The sequence below is a fragment of the Silurus meridionalis genome, chromosome 3 (genome assembly GCF_014805685.1).
Source record: "Silurus meridionalis isolate SWU-2019-XX chromosome 3, ASM1480568v1, whole genome shotgun sequence".
Taxonomy (NCBI): Eukaryota; Metazoa; Chordata; class Actinopteri; order Siluriformes; family Siluridae; genus Silurus; species Silurus meridionalis.
Genome location: NC_060886.1, coordinates 4647068 through 4673765, shown reverse-complemented (window position 1 = coordinate 4673765; position 26698 = coordinate 4647068). Strand labels below are relative to the sequence as shown.

The 26698-nt window shown below is 38.1% G+C and overlaps 2 protein-coding genes across 2 annotated transcripts in view; one reads left to right on the top strand and one right to left on the bottom strand.

Moving 5' to 3' along the window:
* Positions 1-269: 269 nt before the first annotated feature.
* Positions 270-5926, bottom strand: myl1 (myosin, light chain 1, alkali; skeletal, fast). The gene is made up of 6 exons (XM_046838981.1): positions 5711-5926; positions 4395-4422; positions 3416-3559; positions 2290-2463; positions 1517-1594; positions 270-757 (listed from the first exon to the last, which is right to left on the bottom strand). Exons 1-6 carry the CDS (start codon positions 5831-5833, stop codon positions 729-731), a joined length of 576 nt encoding a protein of 191 aa, XP_046694937.1. The 5' UTR covers positions 5834-5926; the 3' UTR covers positions 270-728.
* Positions 5927-24629: 18703 nt separating this feature from the next.
* The window catches only part of cps1 (carbamoyl-phosphate synthase 1, mitochondrial), an 85646-nt gene continuing 83577 nt past the window's right edge, over positions 24630-26698 (top strand). The window contains exons 1-2 of the mRNA XM_046845414.1: positions 24630-24899; positions 26557-26666. Of these exons, the coding sequence (XP_046701370.1) occupies positions 24813-24899; positions 26557-26666 (197 nt within the window). The 5' untranslated portion in view covers positions 24630-24812. The remainder of the gene's footprint in view (positions 24900-26556; positions 26667-26698) is intronic.

The following is a 26698-nucleotide window of genomic DNA, read 5'->3' as shown; positions in this document are numbered from 1 at the left end:
TGTGACACTAATAGTTGCTTGAAAAATAAACTAGATTTTTTTCAGACATGCATTATTTTAAATCTGTCCCATTGGAGGTTCATCTGTCGCTAAGTTACATTATGCACATACAAATCCTCGCATCTTTAATAGTTTTACATAAAATGAGGCTGCATTAAAGAAATAGCACTGCAATTAGGTCACTCATAATTCAATTAAAGTCTAATCACCTATTTCCTAACCCTTCCCATCTTCCTCCTCGAGTAAGAGAAATGAACAAGAGCCTGTACTGATGATGGAATTAGTGAAAAGTTTATTATGAGAAATGACAGAGGCGAAAAATAAATTAAGACTCTAGGGCAAAGGGATGAGGAGGTGGTACAGCGACCAGTCCACAGTGGCAGCGATGTATGTTAGCACCAAAAACAAGGAGCATTTGTGTGTGTGAATATATGTGTCTGGGGTAGTCTAAAAGAACACCCCATTTTATGCCTTGCTACTGCCCCACTGTGGAAAGACTCGCCTGGCACGAGCATCAAAAAAAAGAGATGGAGAAAGAGAGAAAGGCTTCCAAATGTGGACACAAAAAATTAGGGAAAAAACATAGACAAAAAGAATGGCGTTAAAAATGACATCCCATAGTCCTTTCATCTAAATTCGTTTCCCCGTTGGTTGTGGACACGGTGAACGGACGTCCTGACACCATGGGGTCGGGAGAAATAGACGAGTTTCCTCACACCCGGTACCTCTTACACGGACAAGATGTGTTTCACGAAAGCTGCAGGGTGGGAAAGAGGAGGCAGGGAAAGGTGTATGTGAGAAAGGCAGGAATAAGAGACATTATAAAGGAATCTGTAATATTTTGAGTATAAGGGTATAAAGGTCATACATGCAAGCCAGTATATGGTTACAATACTATTAAAAAAATTCCAGGCCTAAATTACAAGATGATATTATTTTTGTGAGGAATCTTTTAAGATTTTTATCATTATTGTACCTCAGCACTGTTATATTCTCAGTTATATTTATATATGTCATTTTTAGATTTAAACCCATGATTTTCTGATCAGAAATCCAGCATCTCAACTACTGAGGTACCACTTCTATAGTATTTTTATACTTTATGTAACATTCATTAAAGGAGTTTCCAATGTCTGGGCTTTGTCACTGTCAGTGGTAAAGCTGTGACCGTCAACATGGGCAAGTCTATCAGATCGTTTGAATCGTTTCTGGTTTCCCAATTACATGGCAAGCCCAGTTTATTAACTTTAAAAGGAAAAATGACTGGTTTTAATTACTGTCAAGTAAAGCAGGAAGCTACATTCCCAATAAATGTTAGTAATAAATTAAGAAACCTATTCTGTGCTCTGTGTTGCAACAGTTAACACTGACAAAGAGAAATAAATCATTGCAGGATTAGCTCTAGAATCATCTTGGGATTTAAACTTACGACCTTCTGATGAAAAGTTCAACATCTTTACCACTGAGCTTTAACTTCCCTACCTTACACCACATTTATTAGTAAAACAGTACTGACCCTCGTAGTTGACGCAGCCGTTCTCATCTTCCTGTCCGGCCATTAGAGCGTCGACCTCAGCTTCTGACATTTTCTCACCTGTAAGTAATTCAATCAAACAATAAGCAAAAGGCAGAGCACAATGTACATTAATGTAATACAAAAACAGGTTTTGATTACACCATTGTACAAAAAAATATAGCATTTTTTTACTTCAGTATAATTACATTTAATGTAATATCATTAATGCAAGAGATCATTTTAACTAATATAATTAAACATTATAATCCAGATGCCATTCAAGCTTTGACTAGTTTATAAATAACTAATGAAAATTAAAATGTGTAATATGCAAAAATGACGATCTAAACATTCAAGCCAAATGAAAAGGCGAACTTTACAGTCCATAATGACATTTATAAACTTTTACACTAAAACTAATGCACTTCATAGAAGCATTTACATTCATAACATTTGGCAGACATCCTTATCCAGAGCAACAATTATCTCATATATATATATACTGAGCAGTTGAGGGTTGAGGGCCTTGCTCAAGGGCCCAGCAATGGAAGGTTATTGGTGCTGGGATTTAAACTAACAACATTCTAATTAAGTCCAAGTGAGCTGAGCTGGAATCTTGGAATTTTAGGTAGTGTTTTAAAGATCATTTATAAATACATAACTCCATGGAAACATTTGATCAGATTTGGCACTAAATTAAAATGAAAAGTACGTTTGATTAAAAGAATTCACTTCTATTATTTAGGTGTAGCACGTAGCATGCAGACTCTTACCCAGTGTTGAGAGGACAATGCGAAGCTCAGCGCCCATCACTGTGCCGTTACCCTCCTTATCAAAGACACGCAGACCTTCAACGTAGTCTTCAAAGGTACCCTTGTTGGGGCTGTTCACAATAAACTGAAGCATGGGCAGAAAAGCCTCGAACTCCACTCTCTTATTGGCCATCTCTGCGGAATAAGAACAGTTACAGGTCAGTGTGAGTTTGAGTGTGTGAGTCTGGGTGGCCTTGCAAGCTAATAGATACTTGAGGAAATCCCAGTGTTGACTAACCACTTAGCATTAAGACAGCAGCTGCGATGGTAATGCTAGCTGAATGGGTAATATTATCCCATTCATTCTAATATGAAATTGTTTCGTAGTAACCCCTACACCTGGTCTTGTGTGGAGGACAACCTATGTAAATCTGTTTTCAGAGTTTTTTTAGAAGGACTCTTCAGTGGTTAGTGTTTTGTAACAATGTAAAGCTGTAATTAATGTTTTCTGCCACATGGATTTGAGGAATGTATGTATATTGATTTATGATCAAACTCTTGATGTGACCCAAATGAGGATGGGTTCCCCTTTTAAGTCTGGTTCCTCTCAAGGTTTCTTCCTCATAACATCTAAGGGAGTTTTTCCTTGCCACAGTCGCCATGGCTGCTCATCAGGGACAAATTCACACCATTCACCTTAACTGTTGATTTCTGTAAAGCTGCTTTGAGACAATGTCTGTTGTGAAAAGCGCTATACAAATAAACCTGACTTGACTTGACTATATGTGTAATACAGCAAATATAATGTCTTACGGATGTTCCACTACTATTATTGTAACTACAAACAGATTAAACATACAAGGTTCCATTTGTAAATTGGAATTGTTGACAAATTGCAGGACATTATGTTTTTAGAAAATTTCAGACTTTTTTTTGATCACTTTCCAATTTATTTTTCAAGCTTTTTTTTTGTTTTCATAATGCAATTTGATACAGATTGTCCATTATCTGCTAAACCAATGGCACACTGTTGAAACTTGTTTTTGACAATCATTTGACTAATATACAAGACTCTAAAATGGACTACTGGACATAACACATGGACTAAAACAATGCTGTGTGAAATTAGGTGTAAATCTTGGCTTACCCTCAGCACTAGGGTTGCCCAGTAGCTTGTTCACCTCCTTGTTGGTGGGGTTTTGGCCCAGAGCACGCATGATGTCAGCGATCTGGTTGTAGGCGATCTTGCTGTCGCCAACTCTGTCAAAAAGGCCAAAGGCTTCCCTGTAGTCTGTAAAGAAACAGAGCATTTGCTTTAGATGTGTGATGAACCATTTGATTGCAAGAATCATAATTAATTTACACAATGCTCATTGTGTTTATTGCATCCTGATGGAATTTCAACCTATTTTGGAATGGATTTTAGGTAAATTGTTCAGTCAGATGTAATAGTGATCAGGAAATGAGGATTGTTTTTGGCATGTTTCCTATTGCTAATTAATTGCCAGCCAGCTTAGTAAAGAATGTATGCCATGCCAGACATTTCACAGACTGATCCTCAATCATTAAGTCTCGCAGCTGAACAAACTTGTCACAGGCTTTCATCAGACAATATCGAGTTTGACCCATTTCAATAGGATTTGCTTTGGGCTACAGAGAAGTGAGCTGCTGAAGATTAATGACTTTTGACACACACTCGCACACAGAGTCAAGCCTGAGGAAGGCATTCAGCATGTCATCTTGGAATCGATATGCCCTCCTAAGAATATAACTTCGTCCATATAAAGGCACTGCGTCTGAGTGAGCCGTGTAAAACCAAGAATGCTGACCGGAGTGTAACTAACACCACGCTTGAAGACTGCCTCCTGGCCTCTCATAGGGCAACAAGGGCATTCATCTGCTTTACAAATACTCTGACCAATGAAAAATTCATTTCATAGCTAAAAGTATTTCCCGATTAAAGTTGTTTTATAGATTTATATGTTTATTTGCAGATTTCAGTATGTAATGGTTTTATTCTGGAATTTATCAAGCATTTATCCACCTATTGAAAGTTGTATAGGTCTTAACCATGTCTCTGATGGACATACAGAGTTAAATTTATATAAATTGAAAGTAAAACTTACCCTCCAGCTGCTCTGGGGAAAACTCAACCTGTAGAAAAAAAACAATCTTTTTATTCTCCTAATTTTATTGTTCATGTGTTATGTTTTATGTATGGAAAGGATAATCATATATTATATATATATACACACACACACACACAGTATATATATTTGATTTGCATTAAAATAACATGCTGCTTACAATGATTTAAAAGAAAATAGTGAGTAATTTTAGTAAATTATAGTTAATTGTAGTAGAAGAATATATATATATACATACATACATACATACATACATACAAAATGTATGTATATATTTACATATTTAAAATGTAAATATATATATTTAAAATCTAATTCTAATGATTACATTAAGATTAAATTCTGATTAAATTAAGTTAAGAAATTCTTATAGAAATAAAATTGATCTTTAAATAAAAACACCTGAAATAAAAATGTCATTTTATTCTAAATGTATTTCTGAATCCCAAACTAACCAGAGAAATGTTCAGTTTATTGTAAATCTTGTGTGAAATGAACTCTTTCCAGCATAAAAAAAATAATAATTAAAAGGAGAGAAATTAGTGATCCTAATCTCAAAAGTTATTTTTTTCTTTGTATTTTCTGAACAGGAAAAAAATTTGTTTTAATATTTAAAATATAAATTGGGTATCCGGATAATGGATTCTGGGAAATGAGTCATGAATCCTATAAATACCAAAGTTAGTAATAGAAAAAAGTGAGAGTCTTGGTGCTGGAAGTAAAGCTACACCTCTCCATGTGCTTAATTTAGCTTCTTCTTTGATAGCAACAAGACCATGGGAAGTCCATCTTTGGGTGTCTTAACCTCATCTACATTTGGTTACAAGTTGTACCTCAAAGAGTCCACAAGTCAGGGTCCAGAGATATAGTTTAGTCATTTAGATCAATAGATTACTTGGTTAGCTGGCTAGATCAGTCATGGATGGATAAATCAAACTATTCATAGTACTGAAAGATTAGAGATAAAACATGACATATACACACATTATTTGTTGGTATAGTTGTTGTTAGAGAACATGTACATAGAGAATAGTAACATATTAAAAAACTTGATGATGCCATCATCTATTTCATGGTTAGTAAAAAGTGATGCTACACATAAATGCATTGCATATACAATTAATACAGGTCAAATCGCCAGATGTTTCTAATCTTAGTAGGGCAGCCATCCATGTTCTGAAATATTACTATAATCAGTAAAATTGCACTGCACTAAAAGCAAATTGTCACTTTGCTGTGCACTTTGTTTCAAATGTTAGCACTGTAAATCTTTTGCTATGCTAGAATGATTTTACCTTGACTGAAGACAGATCAACTGCTGCTGCTTTGGGTTTAGCCTCGGGTTCTGCAGCAGGGGCAGGTGCGGGCTCGGCCTTCTTTGCAGGCTCGGGCTTCTTAACGTCCTTCTTTGGTGCCATTGTTTAGCTGGAGATTAAGGGTTTCACACCACTGAGGAGGGAGTGGACCACGACCTGGAGGATGCTCAGCGCTCGTACAGAAAGCATGGAAGTATATATGCGCCCCTATTTTACTCCATGCTTGATATCGGAGCTTGTGGACTGATTGGCCGGAGCCCACTGAAGGCTGGGCTCTCATGCTCTCTAAATGGACATGGGAGGGAAACAGAGCAACAGAATCAAGGGGATGTTCTTAACGCTTATTTGGGGCAACAGGTGAATAGTGAAAGGGGTCATGAGGTTAAAAGCCATGCTTTTAGGAAAGTGTATGAATTTCACCACCTGCTGTCACTCAGTGCTAAATCTCCAGATGCTACAGTTTGACTGGTCTACAAAATCTACAGCAATACCTTTGAATACCCAGTAATACCCCCACAAACCTTTTAAACACCCAGGCTGCAAATGGAAAAACCCAGAAACATACCTGCCAGAAACCCTAAAGCTAAACCTGAAGCATTCCAATTATGCTTTTACTCCCATTATACCTATAAACCCTGCCTTTCGGTTCTCTTAAAAACACAGAACAATGAAACCACTCTGTCTATTCAGTAATAAAGTATCTCTGCCATTAAATACCCAGGAATACTCCCTGCAAACCCTCCAATTCCTAACACGTAGCACATGGATATCTAGCAACGGACCTGCTTTGACATCTAATACCTTGTCACACACCCACCCTGCCACTAAATTCTGACCTACACAACAACCCTGTTTCTAACAATATATGCTCCGGACACTGAATACTCAGAAATATCTTGTCAACTGAGTACCCAACAATAAATACTAAATGATACAGCAATTTTAAAGAGAAAGTAAAACTCCCCATATTATACAAACTTTACTGAACTCCAACAAAAGAAACCCCATGCCAATAAGTACGCAGCAGGGCACAATGACTTAATAAAAGCTTTTACATAGAACAATCATTCATCCACAATATACCCACCCTATCACTAATTCCCCATTTATAAACCTGCCCTATGAAGAAAACTCACCAATACATCCCTGAACCTAAAAAAATCAAACCAACATACTTGGCCTGTTGCCATATACCCAGTAATAACCCAAATAAAACCAGTCAATACACCCATCTATCTACTCATAAATATAAAGTATGACACCAAAACATCCAGTAATATGCCCACCCTGCCCTCTAAACAACAATAAAGGAACTACTATTCCTACAAATACCCCATAATATGTTCATCTTGCCCCCAAAACACAGACTCCATTATGCTTACAAATTAATAAAATATCTAGCATAATGCCCACCCTGTTTACAAATACACAGTAGTACACCCAACCTACACCCAAACACCCGGAACGATCCAAGAACCCTACTTACTTTGCCCTAAATATACACTACATATTAAGTAATACCGCCACCAATGTGTCTACCTTGCTTTTAAATACCCAGGAATATACCCCTCAATACCCAGCATTACTGTACATCCACCATACTATCACTGTCATGTAACTTTCACTTCATCTGATATTCTTTTGGATGAGATTCAAAGTTAGGGTGATGTTTTTTTTTTTTTTTACTCTGTGAAATGTGTGTGTGGGTTGGGGGGGTGTCTAAAGTGAGAGTGTGTTTGTGTATTTGGGAGGGACGGGACCCCTGCGTCATCAGCAAGGGGAAATGACGTTCCAAAGTACGTGCGGATTTAGATTTGGACAGAAGGTATGTCGGGAATGTAATTTAGCATCGAAACCATAAAAGGCATTCAGAGATGAATAGGACATCGATTATTTTTGTTTGGATGGTTCTAGAAAAATAGGAAATAAAAAAAAAAAAGTGATGTGGAAATTCAGCAGATGTTTGGGCAAATGTTTGCATCTTGTAATACTTTATTAGATCATCCATTTCACAATACTATAAATGATATTTCATTCATAGTCATAGTTTGATGACTATCAACATGATCCCAATGATTTGGATTTGGACTTAGAGAAGTAGCTTGACAGATCTAACATATGCTTTGAGATAGATTTGTCCACTCACACTTAGAGAGGTTACAGTTGACAAAAATGTAAATGGAGAATGATTGCATTTGCATTGATACATTTTTCCTTCTGCTGGCCATTAATTCTAATAGAAGCATTAACAATTATGCCTAAATTGTACCTTGTGACAATTGTGTAAGCTCTCTGATTCTGGAGTTGGGGGTTGAAGGGGCTCTTACTTTCAGCTGCTGCTGCCTCTTGCCACACAGGGTGAGCAGTGTGGGATCTAGATCCTCCCAAACATCTAAATCCGTCTGAATCTGAGAAGGCAAAGCTGGAGACATTCCTCATCCTCCTCCTCCTCATTCTTGCTCCTCCCCCTTCTCTGCCTGACCTCTTCTAGCCAGTGAAAGCTACATCGGCTCAGCTGTCTTCAGTGTTCACCCCTGCCATGTTTTCTACAGGAGACACTGCACCTGTCTGAGCTGTAACTCCACTCAGCATTTAATGAGTTTACCAGTGTGCAAAAACCTGGAAGGAGCTCACTCTGACCTTGCTGGTGCTTTAGAGGGACGTGTAGAAACTATTAGGCATGGCAGTAAACTACTGTACAGCAAGGTAGATTTAAAGCAGAAATAATTGTGTTGTAATTTGACGTTGCAAAACACTAAAGAAATTTATATACTGTTTACACACACACACACACACACACACACACACACACACACACACACACACAAACAATTACATTTTTATTTAATTTCAGCGTTTTTTTAAAAACCTCTCCATATTGCATGACGTATTTAAAAAGAATAACCGCTAATTTGTTTACTTAAACAGTCTAAAATCGATGCTAAAATGTTAAAATAGTAACTTTTTCCCCGTTGTTTCTAAACCTTACAGCCACCACTTATCCCTTTAAAGTCCATGAAACCCTTGAAGCATGTTTACTTTACAAACTTAGAAATTACTTCTAGAACTTTTCACTGAGGTAACTTGCTAATACATTTAAAATAGTAGGACATAAAAATTCCCAAAAAATATACCCACCAATATACCTGGCCCTTCAAACCCTTTCAAAAAATACTTACTATTATAATATTGATTTATTTATTTATTATATAAATACCCAGTGGGACAACCATCCATCCACAGTCTAAATACCCTGTAGGACAACCATCTATCCACCATCTAAATACCCAGTAGTGCAGCCATCCATCCACAGTCTAAATACCCTATAGGGCAACCATCCATTCACCTTCTAAATACCCTGTAGGACAACCAACCATCCACAGTCTAAATAGTTAAAGTTCAAGTTTATTTCTATACTGCTTTTCACATTGGACATTGTCTCGAAACAGCTTTACAGAACTTAAGAATTAAACTGAATTATGTGTATTTTCACCTGATGAACAGCATGGGGTGACTGTGGCAAGAAAAAGTCCCTAGATGTTATAAGGGGAACCTTGAGAGGAACCAGGCTTTACAAGCCTGAGTTGAACAGCCAGTCGGACAGCCATCCATCCACCTTCTAAATACCCACTCGGACAACCATCCATCCACCTTCTAAATAACAAATAACAAAACTCACCGATACATCCCCTGCCCCTGAAATCTCCCAACACACGTAGTCTGTTACTATAGACCCAGTAATACTGCCATAAAATATGATGATACCAGTCGGTTCACATATCTACTCCCACATACACAGTATAATTGCTACTATAATATGTCAGGGTAAGGACATTGTGAGAGTGAACTCTTACAAATACCTGGGTGTTTATCTGAACAGCAAAATGGACTGGACAGATAATACTGAGGCAATTTATAAAAAAAAAGGACAGAGCAGACTCTTTCTGCTGAGGAGACTAAGGTCTTTTGGAGTGCAGGGAGAGCTACTGAACACCTTTTTTTACTCTGTGGTGGCCTCAGCCATGTTCTATGGTGTTGTATGCTGGTGCAGCAGCATCTCTATTGCAGACAGGAAGAGACTGGAGAAGCTGATCAGGAAGTCCAGCTCAGTCCTGGGGATTCCCCTTGACACTGTACAGGAGCTGGGAGAAAGGAGGATGGTAGCTAAATGATCATCATTGCTGGAGAACGACTCCCACCCTCTGTATGAAACAGTTTCTTCTTCGAGCAGCAAACCCCATTTGTGTTAGTAAAATGTATGTTACACTAATGGTGGGAATGGCAATATGGCACTGTAATGTGAGTAAAATCTTTAATTATGCTATGTGTCATCTAAAAAGTAACACACAAAAACCAACTAGTTTGGTCCTGTATTCCTTGTGTAATGTGCACATTGATCAGATGTTGTGTCTAGTTTATTTATTTCAATGTACTCCTTTAAAGGAATTTAGCAGAAAGATCAATAATGGAAAAAGCAATCCACTTTGTTCACTTGGTTTATATTCCTAATGCAATAGTTGCAAAAAGCACCTATTTCTTTGTATTATCTTCTAGAATAAACACGGATCAGTTACGCCAGCTTGTTTTTGCAAAAGTGATTTGAGTAAATTTACTTTGTTACTGTTAATAAGTAAATTTTGGCTACTTTCTAGTTTTACTGAGTATCAATGATATAAGAAACTTTGATTGAATTGAATAGATGGACTTTTTACCCCACTATATTTTAATTGACAATGCCTGTTACCAATAACATTGTGCACCACTGTTGGAGATGTCATTAAGGTACTCTTGTACCCACATCTGCTGCCTATGAGCAACTTTTTATCTCTGCTGGCCTTTTTTTGTCAGTCCAAAAATAAAACTTTGCAAACCAGCTTTTGTTTAAGTTGGAAATAAAAAAAAATCATCACTCTCTTGGAGTCTGAGAAGAGCATCAAATCATAGTTTAAATTGTTGGTTATACTTAATATAAAATTCTTTGCTTACATTTTTTTTGTTCAATAAATACTAATGGTTCCCTTTCAGGAACTTGAGCTGCGCCACAATGCTTGGGTAATGCTTTCTGTGTTTTCCACGCTCTGAATCATGTGTGTAATCTGTCCAATGGAAGGGTGACATCATGACCAGGAAGCTATAAAAAGCACCTGGAGTAAAGCCGGCAACAGCTTCTGTTTGTTCATGAAGGGCTCTGTGTGTATTTCATGTTGAATTGTTTGTCAATTGTTTGTCCAAAATGAAGGTTCCAAAGAAAGTTAAGCACACTTTCTGGTTGTATGTTCCTCCTACCCCTGCTATATCACGAGGGGGGATACACACTTAACTGGGAGCGGAGCACACTGTCGGGTTCTCGAGGGAGCCAACTGCGAGCACTGTGCTCGCATGTCTATGCGATCGCTCCGCTCCCGGTGGGCACTCTTCAGTGTGGTAAGCAAACCTGAGAACGAGGAGCTTATTAAGGTTGTGACACGTGCTGTTGAGAAGCTGGATCTAGCTTGGCCGGCCATTGAGCGGAAAGCCCCTCTGTCCAGTAAGCTTGACAAGCGTTTTCTGCTCCCGGTGTCGCAACCTTCGGGTCGGGGTCTCCAGTTTTTTCCTGACCTGCACAGTGAGGTGTTAAGGGCTTGGGCAAAGCCTTTCTCGGCCCACCCCTTAAGCCCCAAGACGGCGTTTTATTTGAATGTCATGGGGCTCAGGGAACACAGTTATGGAGCCATGCCTCGGGTTGAAGAGACGCTTGCGAGCAATCGCTCTAAGGCATCTGTGGCTCACCCTGTTAGAAATCTCTGACAGGGACAAGGGCGAGCTACTGGACGCCCCTTTCTCACATCTGGCCAATTCGGCGACTCCGTTAACTTGTAGTTGAAAGGTTTCAGGAAGCGAAGAAAATCTCCCATGCCGCTCTCATGGGGCTTCTCAAACCCAACCCAGAAAACGGCAGAAATGGAGCGTCGCATCTCTCTCCCCCTGTCAGGGACCTGGCATGGTGCTCTGGTTCGGAGCCCCGGGAGGTGACAGATCTAAAGACTGTCATCTTAAATAATAGGGCTACGACCAAAAAGTCTGATGGGACGTTCTACCTGGTAGCCCTCCTCTGTGGGCGATACCTCTGAGGAGGGATCTCCTTTCTCAAGCAGGGGGTGCAATTGTCCCCACCTAGAGGTATGGAGGTTGTGGCTGTGGCCTCTGAGTGGTCACAGCTCCAATTGTCAGGCCTCTCCACCGAGGTGGTAGAGACCATTCTCTATTCCAGAGCTCCCTCTATAAAGAGGTCATATGCCACGAGATGGCGTCTGTTCACTGTGTGGTCTGCTCAGCACCAATTTGACCCAGTCCACTGCCCGGTCGGTTCAGTGCTGGAGTTCTTACAGGAACAATTTGCAAAAGGGTTTGCTCCATCCACCCATTAAAGTATATGCATCCACCATTTCGGCATATAGAGTGCCTGGGTGGGACCTGGCCATTGTGCTGGAGGTTCCATCCGATTCCCCTTTGAGCCCCTGGCCGAGGCTTCGTGGAGGCATCTCACAGTCAAGACTGGGCTTCTGCTGGCTATCTGCTCTCTTAGGAGAGTAGGTGATTTACAGGCCATCACTGTGGCCCTCTCTTTTCTGGAGTTTACTCCAGGCATGGCCAGTGCCTTCCTGCACCTTAGAGCGGGTTACATCGTCCCATGACCTGTTAGGCTTCAGGCATTCTATTCTCCACCATTTCCGGCACCAGACCAGGAAAAGCTGAACCGGCTGTGTCCAGTGCATGCACAGGACACATACGTACATTGAAGGGGTCCTTGGAGGAAGTTGGAACAAATGTTCATCTGCTATGGCCCTCCGAGGAGATGCCTTCCTGCTAATTAGCAGACTTTTAGCAGATGGATTATTAATGCTATCGTGTCTCCCTGCTACGTTCGGAGTCAGAGCACACTAGACCCAAAGTGTGGCTGCCTCTAGGGCTTGGTCCTCTGGAGTGTCCCTCCAAGACCTCTGCAACGCAGTGGGCTAGTCCACCCCGCTGACCTTTGTCGGGTTCTATAACATTGATCTCTGTGCCACTCCTGGCTCCTCTGTCCTTCAACATAGCTGTGCTTATACACACTAGTCAGGGGCTGGTCAGTCTGATGGTATAGGACTCTTGTTCACAAAGCGTTGTGACGCAGCTCGAGTTCTTGAAAGGGACTGTCTCTAGGTTACATATATAACCCTAGTTCCCTGAGGGAGCAAGACGCTGCATCCCATTGCCACACTGCTGGTGTCCCTGCAGCGTTTCATTCTCTTTTACAGAAGCTGGTGCTGGCTTCGCTCCATGTGCTTTTTATAGCTTCCTGGTCATGATGTCACCCCGCCGGTGACACCGCACCTTCTATTGGACAGATTACACAACATGGACAACACAGAAGTGTTTCCAAAGCGTTGTGACGCAGTGTCTCATTCCCTCAGGGAACTAGGATTACATACGTGAAATCGAGACGTTTCCTTGTGACATGATGCTGTCATTTTATTAGTTATTTGACACTAGATTTTAAAAGATTGCTTTTCCTTCCTTTTTTTTTATGTCTCCACACTACTCTGTCCTCTACATCTGCCTCTTTCAAACCAACTACCTGCATGTCTTCCCTCACCACATCCATAAACCATCTCCTTGTTCTTCCTCCTTTCCTCCTTCCTGGCGGCTCCATCTTCAGCATTCTTCTACCGATATACCCCATGTCCCTCCTCTGCACATGTCCAATCCATCTCAATCTCACCTCCCTCATTTTGCCTCTAAAACCTCTTACATGCACGGTTCCTCTAATAAACTTGTTTCAAATCCTATCCATTGTTGTCACTTCAAACGAAAACCTCAACATCTTCAGCTCTGCTACCTCCACCTCCACCTCCTGTCTTTTAGTCAACGCCACTGTCTCTAAACCATACAACAGGTATATTACATACCATAACAGGTCTCACCACAGTCCTATAAACTTTCCCTTTTACTCTTGCAGATACCCTTCTATCACTCTTCTCCACCCACTCTACCCTGCCTGCACTTTTTTCTTCACTTCTCTAACACACTCTCCATTACTTTGCACTGTTGACCTCAGGTACCTAAACTCATCCACCTTCACCTCCTCTTCTCCCTGCAGCAGCACCACCCCACTGCCCCCCCTTTAATTCATACACATGTACTCTTTGTTACTCCTACTGACTTTCATTTCCCTTCCCTCTAGCAAGTATCTCCACCTCTCCATGATCTCTCAACCTGCTCCATACTCTTACCACAAATCACAATATCATCCACAAACATCTTAGTCCGCGGAGACTCTTGTCTGACCTCGTCCATCAACCTGTCCATCACCACTGCAAACATGAAGGGGCTCAGAGCTGATCCTTGATGCAGTCCCACCTCCACCATAAACCAGTCTCGTTCCTATTTCACACTTCACTGCTGTCACTCATACATGTCCTGCACCACCCTTACATACTTCTCTGACACACCAGACTTCCTCATACAATACCACAACTCCTCTCTCTCGGCACCCTGTTGTACGCTTTCTCTAAATGAGCCCTATGCTCGGCTTTCGCCACATCCCTACCGCATCTCCTTGTACTCCTGCCCACTTTTCGCATCTCTCTGCCGATCCCATTTTTGTTTTGTCAACCTCTTTCTACTTATGCTGTTCTGCACTTTCTCATTCCACCACCATGTCTCTTTGTCTTCCTTTCTATTTCCAGATGTCACACGAAGTACCTCTCTAGATGCCTCCCTTATCAAAGATTGCTTTACTAATTTATATTCCTTTGCCTTATTCTCACATGTTGAAGAGGTTGTTGTGTTGTTGGTTAATGCAGTGTTGAGGTGTACAATATGATTTGTATTTCAGGAAATAAACCTCACAAATCAACTGTTTTTGATTTTTCACTAACATACGTCTTTGTGTTGAGGACTCGTGCATCTTTAAACCTACGTTCAATATAAGTCAAATTCTCACGTATTGTTCAAATCAGAAACTCAAATACAGTTTCTGATACAGTTTCTGATAGAACTTGTAATGGAGTATGCTTTGCTCTACTTTTACTCAAGTATGATCAAGTTACACCCCTGTGTTTTTGTGGCAAAAACTACTTGTATCATGTTTTTGTTGTGCCATATCCATTCACAAGGTGATTCAAGTGGCAAAAGATTTAAATGTACTTTTAAAGTAAAAGATATTTTGATTTTGTCTCAGCTGTAGTAAATGATACATAATCAGGTCAACAATATATGTACTGTACAGTAGTTCCAATAAAAAAAAAAAGAAACCCCCCAGCAAGATCAACATGTTTCTCAATTCAGCACTGACCCAGTGAGGTACGAGCACATAACTTTTTGAAACTTAAGAATGGAGTGAGGTTTCATGTGCTGTTGACATACGAGTCCACATTTAGATCGTCACCCCGGACCATGGAAAAGGAAGTGTGTACAGTAGCACAGGAAGTTCTGCGAAAGCACTTTCTGTGACACGTGGCGGTAGATCGGGCGAGTATCGTCTTGTACATTGAACCCTTCAAAACGATTGCTTAATGCTAAGTATATTATGCATTTCTGTATCAAAAAACTGTATTTACGTACTCGTATTTGGCGTGAAATTTATGCTTCTGATTCATCTTTAAAATTGAAATAAAATAAAAAAGATTCATCCTGCTAAATACATTTGAGGTTTTTTTTTGCTATTGGTTTGGTCTGACATAGTGGATTTTCCATATGGAAATCTAGAAATCATGAAAAACAAGATCTACCATGCTTTATCAGACTCTTTCTACTTCTCCTTCTTGACAGATCTAATGAAGCTCCAGGGAAACCTCTAGGGGAAAATCCCTTCAATAAAATTAGCAACTCAACACGGCTCGCATTAAAGATTGCCTTGTCAAATGAGAGCTCTGTCTCATGTTTGCTTTTTCAAGTGGCGTAAAGTGGCACAGCTGTTTCTCCAAACACATTTATGATGATTAAACCAAAAGTGAGATGATTAGTCTTTTAGTGTGTTTAAGGCTTGGTTCAAAAACGTATCACGAGGTCTAGAAGGAACAATTGGCTTGCTTTCGTAAAAAGCATCTCTAAGTGAGCACTGAAGCAGGAGCGGTTCTTGACTGTGGGTGTAATTGTAGTCATTAGGGTGTAAAGAACATAAGCGATCCCTCAATCTGTACAATTATTCTCATAATTACAGCCATTTGCTCTCAGTGCATCCAGAATATAATTTTTTTCCCTGCTTGATGTTGCATAGGGTCCCTTGCTACAATGAATATAATGAGCATAATGTCTATTGCCAAGTAGTACTATAAAAACACTATACAGGCAAAAATATTGGGACACCTGCCCTTTCCATCCATATGTAGTTAGAGGTACATGATGTATATATTATTTAACCGCACCATTAAAATTATTTTTACCTGAACTCAGAGACCCAAACATGTTGTAGCATGGCACTGCAAGTGCACAAATCCAACTCCATAAAGATATGCTTTACATGGGTTGGACTGGAAGATCTCCAGCTATGGAGCTCCAACCCTTTTGAACATCTTTGGGATGTAATGGAATGCTGACTGAACCCTAGGCCTCCTCACCTCACATCACCTACATCAGTACCTCCCTAAAGCCCTTGTGGCTAAATGAGCACAAATCTCCACAAGCACAACAGGTTTCCCAATACTTTTGTCTATATAATGTATGAACAGTGGTGGACAAAGTACACAAACCATGTGCTTGAGCTCTAGTAGAGATACAGCAGCTAAAGTTTTACTCCAGTAAAAGTAATTTGCAATTATAGCTATAATAATATGATTTATTATGGCTATAATCTTCCAATTATCATTTCTGTCACAAGACTCTTTGCTTAATCAATTCAGTTTATGTGGAAAAAACTCCAATGTGACATTTAGCTCAATAATCTATTAATAGAATGAAATGAATGAGTGAAACACTGATTCATATCTATTATAATTATCAAGAGACCTAACCTTCTTTTTATCTACTTTATAAAAAATATGCAAATAAGGCCACAGTTGTTTGATTCAGAAGTTTCTTCATCATTTATTCGTCTCTAAATGTTCTGCTTGCTGTTGAACCGATGCTGAACTATATGTTCGTGCTAAATCGATACTACGGAGTGCCAATCCAAAGTTTAAAACTGGTGGCTTGGTATGTGCTTGACCTGTTAAGATTTGATCTGATTACACAAAATGTATTACAGTTAAAAAGATATTGGACTTTAAAATGTAAAAAAGTTCAAGTAAAACTCTCCCTAAATGGAAATACATCAGTGAAGTACAGATATGTGAAAAAGCTACAGTACTTAAGTACAGTAACGAATTACATTTACTTCGTTACTGTCTATCGGCGTCTATGAATTTGAAGACTGTTCTTAACGCAGCCCTCATATAGTGTTTGGGATTGAGGACGTGTTATGTGCGTCAGTGTTTCTATAGAAGCATTTTTTAACATTCCTGAGACAACGATTTGGGCTTTAAAAATGGATCTTATGTGTTTAAGGATGTTCACAAGACATTTTACTGTTTTATGGGTTTCTAGCACTTTCTAACTTCTTCACTTTCTGTCTCGGATCCACCTGAGGTAAATCTATTATGAGATATTTTGAATTCTATAGACTTTTTTTTTATTTTTTCAGGCTAATGGATTTGAGTTAGTTTCTTGTTTTTGTTACCTCATAAACAATACAAAGTGGTGCTGCCTAACAAAACTAAGCTAGCTACAGGTTTCAGTGGCATGGTTTTGGGTAAATTAATCAAATCAACCCATTAGACAGTAACATCTACAGAGACCCAGGTTCAATGTTGAGCTTGAGTTACTGTGTCCTATAGCTACTGTCTAGTACTTTTCCATTCAGGCTGTATTCTGACTTTGTGTCAAGTGTCATAGACTCTGGATCCACTGGGACTTTAATCAGGATTAAGATGATTGAACGATTTGCTTGTTATCTTGCAAAAATGTCTTTGGATGTTGCTTCCTGAGGTGATCACCAGGTCTTCTCCAAACAAATACAGTCTGATTTTCAGAACTAATCTGACCACTTCATGCTTTTTTAGCAATTACTAGCAAAAGTGTGCTTGATTGTTCAGAAGAGAAAATCGATTTTATCAAGATGTAGCACAAGGACACTGAAACATTAGACATTAAACATTAGGCTGTATATAAGAGCTTTATTTTTGGCAACGCATATACTGTACCGTTCCCTCGTCATTAGCTCCACATCAGTCTTCTCCACAAATCCATGCAGGGACGACAGAATAACCTTTACACAATATCCTTGCAGGCCAGCTGAGCACTTGAGGTTAACTTTAGCCACACAGGAATGTCTTTCGAGGAGAATGGAGCTCCTTTCTACAACTTGACCCCTCGTCATAAAGGGGACTTCTGTCTTCTGTTTTATTCTGGCAGTAATGATTTAACTTTCTATATTTGATCGAATGGAAACCGTGTTTGGGATCACTGGTGGGATCAAGCACACTGGTTTTTTTAAGTTTGCTTAGAAGACAAGAAGTGTAACAGCGTTTATTAAAGACAAGCATTCTTCCCCAAACACAGAACAAGAGAATGCAGTATGGTCTTGATGAGGACATAAATACCTTTCTACTTATTCCTTACTTGTGTAGCCTCCTTCAAGGAGTTCAATTTGTCTAAAGACTGCTGTGGAGTTCTGTAATTTAGTCATTTTGCTTGTAATACAAAATACATATAAATACTTTTCAAGTACATCCATGACTCATTGGACACTTTGCCATATTGTTTCACAGTGTGTCCACATCATGTCCTGCCATGCTGGAGCAGGTTTGGGTCTACTGGTTTAACTGAATCTGAAATTCAATGTTACAGCATCCAAATACATCCTATAATAATATGCGCCTCCACAATATGTGTAATAATAGTTGGGGAAAAAACACTTATGGTTGGGAAACAAAAAGTATCTCAATATGTTTGTCCATTTAGTGTACATTTAGGGCCAATTTTGAGACCTACTCTACCTGTCCATTAAAGTGGAAGGCTTTGTTCAGAAATCCCATCTCAGCTCTAAAGAAATGTTTTCAAATGCTTAAAATTATTGTCCTTGAGGACCATCTCCAGCCTCTGTGGAGTCTGTATTTTGTCCTTTAGTTTGATAATTCTATCACATCTGTAATTTTTTTATAATGTCTTGTGTGGATATGATGTAAGGTATAGGAAGACTCGTGGTGGATCAATTGATCTTAAATCAATCAATGCATTTAAACAACCTGAACATCCTTGTTCTTGGTATAGACCTCAATAGAAAGTGGTCCAGTTACTGTATTAGGGATCATGGATGCTGTGGTTTTTTTTTTCCCGCTATGTAGGTCCCATCACTCATCCGCTTGGTCGTTCAGTCATTCGGTCGCCGCACCCTGTCGGCTACATAAGGAATGGGGCTGTAACTGAGTCTAGAGACAGATGGCATCTATTTATGGGCTTCTGGAGAGGTGCGAAGTTTCTTGGGATCTTACAGAGAGTCTTTAGCTCCTTAAGGGGCCAGTTCGAGTGGCACAAGGCCTTTGGCTCGCTTCTCACCCGAGAGTATAAAAGGTGCGGCTAAACAAAGCTGCGCTTGGCCTCGGATACTGTTTGTTCCTCAGTGAAAGCAATTTGATCTGCATCTCCTTGGATGAAAAGCCCTATTATTATTTCTCTGTATTAATGAAGTCACTTTAAACATCTCCAGTGTTTCTCAAGAAAGGATTTTAATTGTGCCTCACCCTCACAGGCATGCTTTTCTCATCAATGTAAACGCTGTTATATAAAACACTGGTTTAAAAAAATCAGGAATTGCACAGTGAGTGAATTAGGAGCGGGAAAGAATAAACGGCAAAATGTTCCATGTACGTGATGTGGGTGCCGTTGATGTGTTTAGGAGGTAAGGTATTGAATAAACTGTAATGGACCAGGTAGACCTCGCAGCAGAGTGCTGGAATTATGAGGGCCGAACATCATATAATCAAGACAATATTAAATTTTATATGATCATATACATTATTTTATATTATTATGATCGTATACATTATTTTATATTATTGTTTATATACATCAAATGTCATATAATGTCATTTTATGTGACTTTGCCCTTTTTTTATATTGATTTTGGGTAATTTTATCATTTTATTATTTTATTGTATTTTTTTTTTTTTTTTTGCTGACTGACTTGCAATAAATAACAGTCGAGATTTGATTTTTTATTATTACTATTTATTATTTATTAAAAAAAATCGTAAAGTGGAAAATGATGGACGTCAAAAGAACATAAATGGAGGTTTATCTCTATCAATGTGTTCTTATTCTGCTGAATTTATTTATTTGTAGGTCTTGACTTCTCAAAATAATAAACAATAATAATGTATCATAAATCATCATCATGTCCTGTCTATATGTTATGAATGAATTAAATTTACATACATTTTATAAATTATAAATTTTTTTCTCTCTTTTCTTTTCAGATTCCATTTGGTTAAAAAACAAACAACCCCCCCAAACAAACAAACAAACAAAAAACATTAGAACAGTTATATATAAAACAAAATACAACAGCTTCCAGCTTTTGCATGACAGGAAGTGAGGTAATTCATCATTTTACATTATGTTGACTAATCAATCTAGTATCATTATATATATTTAATGATTCTAAGAGTAATTATTCCTGATATATCAATAATTACTCATTTTTATCTGTTTATTGCATTCAGATGATAATATTTAAAAAAGGCTTTAAAAATGTAATTTTTTTCAAATGTAAATGATTTGCATGAATATGATGGTATTTAATGAAATAGTCTTTATGAATTAAAAAATATTAAATGTCCACTGAGTGAAGCTTTAGAGTGGATTTTGTTCTGAATGGTGTCAAATAGAAAAAAATTAAATAGTATAAATAAAAATTAAATACGAATAACAAGTGATGGATCTGTTCAAATTATATTAATGATGGGTGACTGAATAAAATAAATTTTGTTTAAAGACACACTGTCCTGCATGAATATAAATATCTACAATGAGCTTTTGAGGAAAAAAAAACCTACAGTGGAATGAATCAATCAGTGCTGCCCCCGTGTGTTAATGATGAGAATTAGACCAATACTTCTGTCAGCTGAATTCGAACAGGATTAGCCTCAAAAACACACTTTTTTACCTCATAATGAATCAATACACTTATTCTAGCCATAGTCTAAGCTACAATGTAATTTATCGATGGACAATACAGCAGAATTATACTACTATTATCTGTTAATTTCATTACATTTGTAAAAGAACTGTATTTGAAAGGTAGAAGCAAACTAGAGCCTATTTTAACTAATAGCAGCCTGTTGAAGGTTTCAGTATTCTGCCATGATAACCGTGGCTATTTTCAGCGCTTATGTACATGGCTAGAGATGGTGAAAAACAGCGAGCGGTACAAACTCCAAGGTGAATGGAGACAGAAGAACATCTGCTCTGATGCCAATTCTAACTCCATCCTTTTCTCGAGCAGTCATGTGTCTGAGAATAGAAAGGAAGCTCATGGAGTCTGATGGATGACTTAATGGCTTTTTAGCTCATGCAATGAAATATCCTATGGTACTAGTGTAGAAAAGTCGTAATAAAACAACTACCAATGTCATTAGCATTTATTTACATTGAATTTTTTATAGAATTTGGCAGATGCCTTAAACCAGAACAGTAGACTGACAAAAGTATTGAGACACCTGACTTTTCCAAACCATACGTATCAAGTTTCCAGAAATATGTATGTGCGTCTTCCTCAAACATTTACCAAAATGGAGGTACACAATTTTATAAAATGTAGCCTGAAACTTTCCCTTCACTGGAACTAGGAGACCAAACCTAACCCAGCATTAGAATGTCCAGTGTAACAGAGAGAAAAGTGATTTAGTTGAAATGGTGCCAAAATACTTTTCTAGATGTGAAATAGTTATTTGTGTTATGTACATATTGTTTGTGTAATTCATATTTTTATACTGTATATTATACCTGAAAAGAGGGGAATTAGTGACACCTATAGGTGAAGTGTAAAAAGAATAAAGTGTAAGTTGCATCAGCCATTCTCTCAGTTCCAGTTAAACTGTTGAGGTGAATGTTTTTGTATGTTAGCAATCTTCTAATTAAAATGAAAGATCAGCCAATGTCTGCTATCTGGCAAACAGCACTGTAGAGTCTTCAGACAAGTTTTGAAGTCCTGAAATCCTTTCCTGACATCAGAAAAATGTATATACAGTATTTATACTTACCGTAGCATTGTAACAAAATCAGCCAAGATAAGGACTTTCAGTTTAAGCTCTAAAATTAAAGCTGTACAATGAAGGTCAATGGCACAATAATGTTCACTTATATTTATAATATATACAGTCATTCAAAAAAGTAGTCTACTCTCATTGTCTTTCAGTGTCCTACTGAGTTAGAAGATGCTGACCCTGCAAGGATCCCGAGACATCTAGAAGTTGCACCAGCTGCAGTTGTGTTGTGCTCCTTCAAAAAGAAGATGCCAAACCCCGCGAGGATCCCAAGCCACCTAGAGATGTAACGGCGCCAGTTGGATTCCACTTCATAAAAATTTCGTACATTGGACTTTGAGGATAACCAACTTCTTAATCACAACTTAAAATAATATTCTACATGTGCTGTTTCTCCATCATTGAATACTGAAAGGCTCTGGCATGGAGGAGCTATTGTCAAATCTAAAATGATCTCAGATCTTGAGCTAATTGATGAGTTGCTCAGGAGCTCCTGGTTCCACAACTTCAGCTGACTGTATAAAACTGCAGAAAGGACATCACTCCTAATCACACACTCCGGTGCTCGTTAGGTTTCTCACTCTCCGATGTTTGAATGATTCATAATCCCACTCAGTGTCAATTAAATGAGGATGGGTTCTTTTTTGAGTCTGCTTTCTCTTAAGGTTTTTTCCTCATACCATCTAAGGGAGTTTTTTTGCTGCCACAGTCGCCCCAGGCTGCTCATTAGAGATAAATACACATAATTCACTTATATTGACACTTTTGTTTTACATTCTGTAAAGCTGCTTTGAGACATTGTACAATGTGGAAAGTGCTATAGAAATATGAAACTTTATAATATATATTTTGCCATGTAGACCACTATACAGCATGACAGATCCTGGGCAGTGACGGACGGTTTTAGTGACGGAACGGGATTAATGAGTGAACAGGAGAATGCTGAGCATGGTGGGAATACTGTGCTGGGTTCAGCAGTCTTTCTGAAGTTGCAGGTTAGGCGTAAGTAATGTGGCCAGGCACCAGATTACAGACAGAAACACACACACACACACACACACACACACACACACACACACACACACACACACACACACACACACACATACACTTTGATTTATGAAATGCAGGATCCCTAAGGCAAAGTTCCAGACAGGGACCCTTGGAAAAATATTTTTAAAAATATTTTAGGAATGAAACACTTTAGTAGATGTTGTTATTGCAAAAAAAGATTTAACATCAGGGTGCTGTGATGTAGTAACTACTTTTACTTTTTTAGTTCTTCTTCTTCTTCTTATTATTATTAATAAAACATGCCTATGTAGTGTTTTATTCGTTTTTATACTAAAACAGTATTTTTTAAAATATTTATTTTGTACATTTTAATGTTAATATTAAATACATAAATATTAAAATATGAAATATTTGATTTAAAATATTCAAAATACAATTCTAACTTCTCATACATGTATGAAAATTGTATAAATTCATAACATATATAGACAAGACATGATGATTATTTATGATACATAAATATCTTAAGAAATCCAATCTTACAAATAAATGTATGATTCAATAGTTGTTGTTTTTTTCATTCCACAACAACTGACAGAAGAGAAGAAATTGATTTGGGTGCAGACACATTTACAAGGACATTCACAAGACGGACTTTTCAAGAAAAGCTGGACATTGTGAGAAAAGGTCGACCTAAACAGCTCAAAACAATGTTTAGCTTTTTTTCATGAACCGTTTATACTTTTGCATTTTTCTTTCCTGTAAAATTTGCACAAAAACACACAATTTGCCTTCATTTTAAATCTCCAGGAAAACAGTAATGCTTGAAAAAAGAAACAAAAAAGCACAGAAAACATGGGGTCATTTGATGATGGGTCATAGAGATGGTGTATGCGGGTGGTGCTGCTGTGGGTGCAGTGAAAGAAGACTTGTTGAATTGTGTTCATTGGGTTTCTTGCATTAGTAATGCATTCATCCTCACTATGCATTTAGGTTTTATATTTTGCCACTAAAACTCCTGTTCATTATTAGACGCTATACCATATTAGAGGAACAGCTCTATGAAGGATCCACCACCCAAAAAAATTTCTCTATCCGCATTAATAAAGGTGACAGAGGGACCAGAGTTTATAAACTAATAGTTTGAGTTATAGTTGTTAGTATCGTCTTCTTCGTCTTTTTGCTGCTCCCATTAGGGGGCGCCACAGCAGATCATCCGTCTCCATACCCCCCTGTCCTCTACATCTGCCTCTTTCACACCATGTCTTCCCTCACCACATCCATAAACCTCCTCCTTCATCTTCCTCTTTTCCTCCTTCCTGGTGGCTCCATCCTCAATAATTAATTATAATTATTGAGTATTATTAATTATAATTCTAAAATAAATGTTTTGAACTTTTTAAACATAAATATTATTTAACAGTAAAAAAAAAATATATCAATAATCTTTTTTTTATTTTTATTTGTATTTTTTTTTATTTACGGTCACATATTCTCATATTACAGGTTACACCATTCATACACCACATGCTCTTCGTGCACGCCCCGCCTATTGTTTCTTCTTCTGAGCGCTGATTGGCTACTCTCTTCTCTACTTTATTCTGATTGGCTGCCAAATGTTGCACACGCGCGAGCCCCCGGCCAGACCTTGCCACATTGCCTCATTCAAGTTTTTAGAGAAGTTAAAAAGAAAAGAAAAGAAAAAGGAATAGAAAAAGAAAGAGAATAACTGAAATCGGCGCATTCAGTGGAGAAGGAACTCAGTGTGGGATTAAATTCATACTCATTCACGTGGAGTCAGAAACATGAGCAATATGCTGACAGTTGGGAGATTTATTAGGAATTTTGCGTCAGTCGGCTGGAGATCCGCAGCTCGTTCTCTCTGTGTTAAGGTAACAATATTATAACAATTATTATATATTGCACTGTGCATATAAGTATAGGTATAATAAAGTATTTTCTGCAAAATTCAGAATGCACTGTAGAGGATGAATGAGACGGATATCATGTTGCACTTGAAAAGTAATGACGTAATATTGCATTGCTTTAACATAATCATACAACACTGATATGAGCTTTACTATAAGTACAGTATATAATAGCTCTACCCTAAGTACTATATATATATATATATATATATATATATATATATATATATATATATAGGGACTGTTAGCTCAGTGGTTATGGTGCTGGGTAACTGATCGGAATGCCACTCTTGGGCCCCTGAGTAAGGCCCTTAACCCTCTTTGCTCCAGGGGTGCTGTATCATGTCTGACCCTGTGCTCTGACCCCTGCTTTTTAACAAGCTGGGATATGCAAAGAAAATAATTGTGATGTAATGTATGTATATGTGTGTATATATATATATATATATATATATATATATATATATATATATATATATATATATATATATATATATATACACACATATACATACATACATACACACACACACTTCGGTTTCCTGGTGTTCTAGTGGTTAAGATGCAGTGCTCTCACCGCTGCGGCCCGGGTTCGATCCCCGGTCAGGGAACCAACCCCAGCCACTCTTAGTGCCGGTCCCAAGCCCGGATAAATGGGGAGGGTTGTGTTAGGAAGGGCATCCAGCGTAAAACATGTGCCAAATCAAACATGTGGATGATCCGCTGTGGCGACTCCTAATGGGAGAAGCCGAAAGAAAGTTCAGAGTAACATTTCAATTACAAAAAAAGTTTATTATTGTATTATTCATTTAAAGTAGTAAGTAAAACATTTCTGAAAACTTATTCACACTTTTTGTCGAGTTTACTGTACATGTACAATTCACCATGAAAAAGGAACCATCAAAAGGAGACTCAAAACCTCAATCTTTTGTTTGAGGTCATATGAGCTCTACTATAACATACATATATATAATACTGATATGTGCTCAACTATAAGTCTATAATACTAATATGAGCTGTGTTAAAAATATATAATACTCAGAAATATACTGATACAGCTAGAAATACTGATACTCTGAGCTCCACTATAAGAATGTAATATTGATTTGAGCTCTGACATGAGTATATACAATTAATAAATTCATCTCTGATATAAGTATACAACTGTGGTGGATGAATGAGATGGATATCCAGTTGATTTTGAAAAGTTAAACCTGTATTATATTTCATAAAAATGCCTACCAAAAGTTAATGATTGGTTTTGCAAGTTAACTGCTAGCTCAGTAGCTACTTATCTAACTGTCTTGTATAATATTTGCATAATTTCTTTGCAAAGTATCAACACCACACTTGGATTTGAGTTGCTGTTGAACAACGTTCTTCACTGTAATTCATTTTCTATGTCATGTGGAGTTTATTTCCTGTTCAAGACTCTCCATAAACACACAAACACACCCACTGATATGAATGCATTCTGTACCAGACGAACAGTCTGATGTAATGTTGCTTCACTTCTACATGCCTGGGCAAATCCACATCATGAACTGCATACTGTACTGGTCCTGCAGATCCTGCTTAATATCTGCTTACACTCACAGCTGCATTGTGTGTTTGCATGCAGGCTCAGACTGCTCACCTGGTCCTTGAAGATGGCACAGTGATGAAGGGATACTCCTTTGGAAATGGCCAGTCGGCATCCGGAGAGCTGGTCTTCAATACAGGGCTTGTGGGGTGAGGAAACAGTTACTGCTTTCACCTTTATA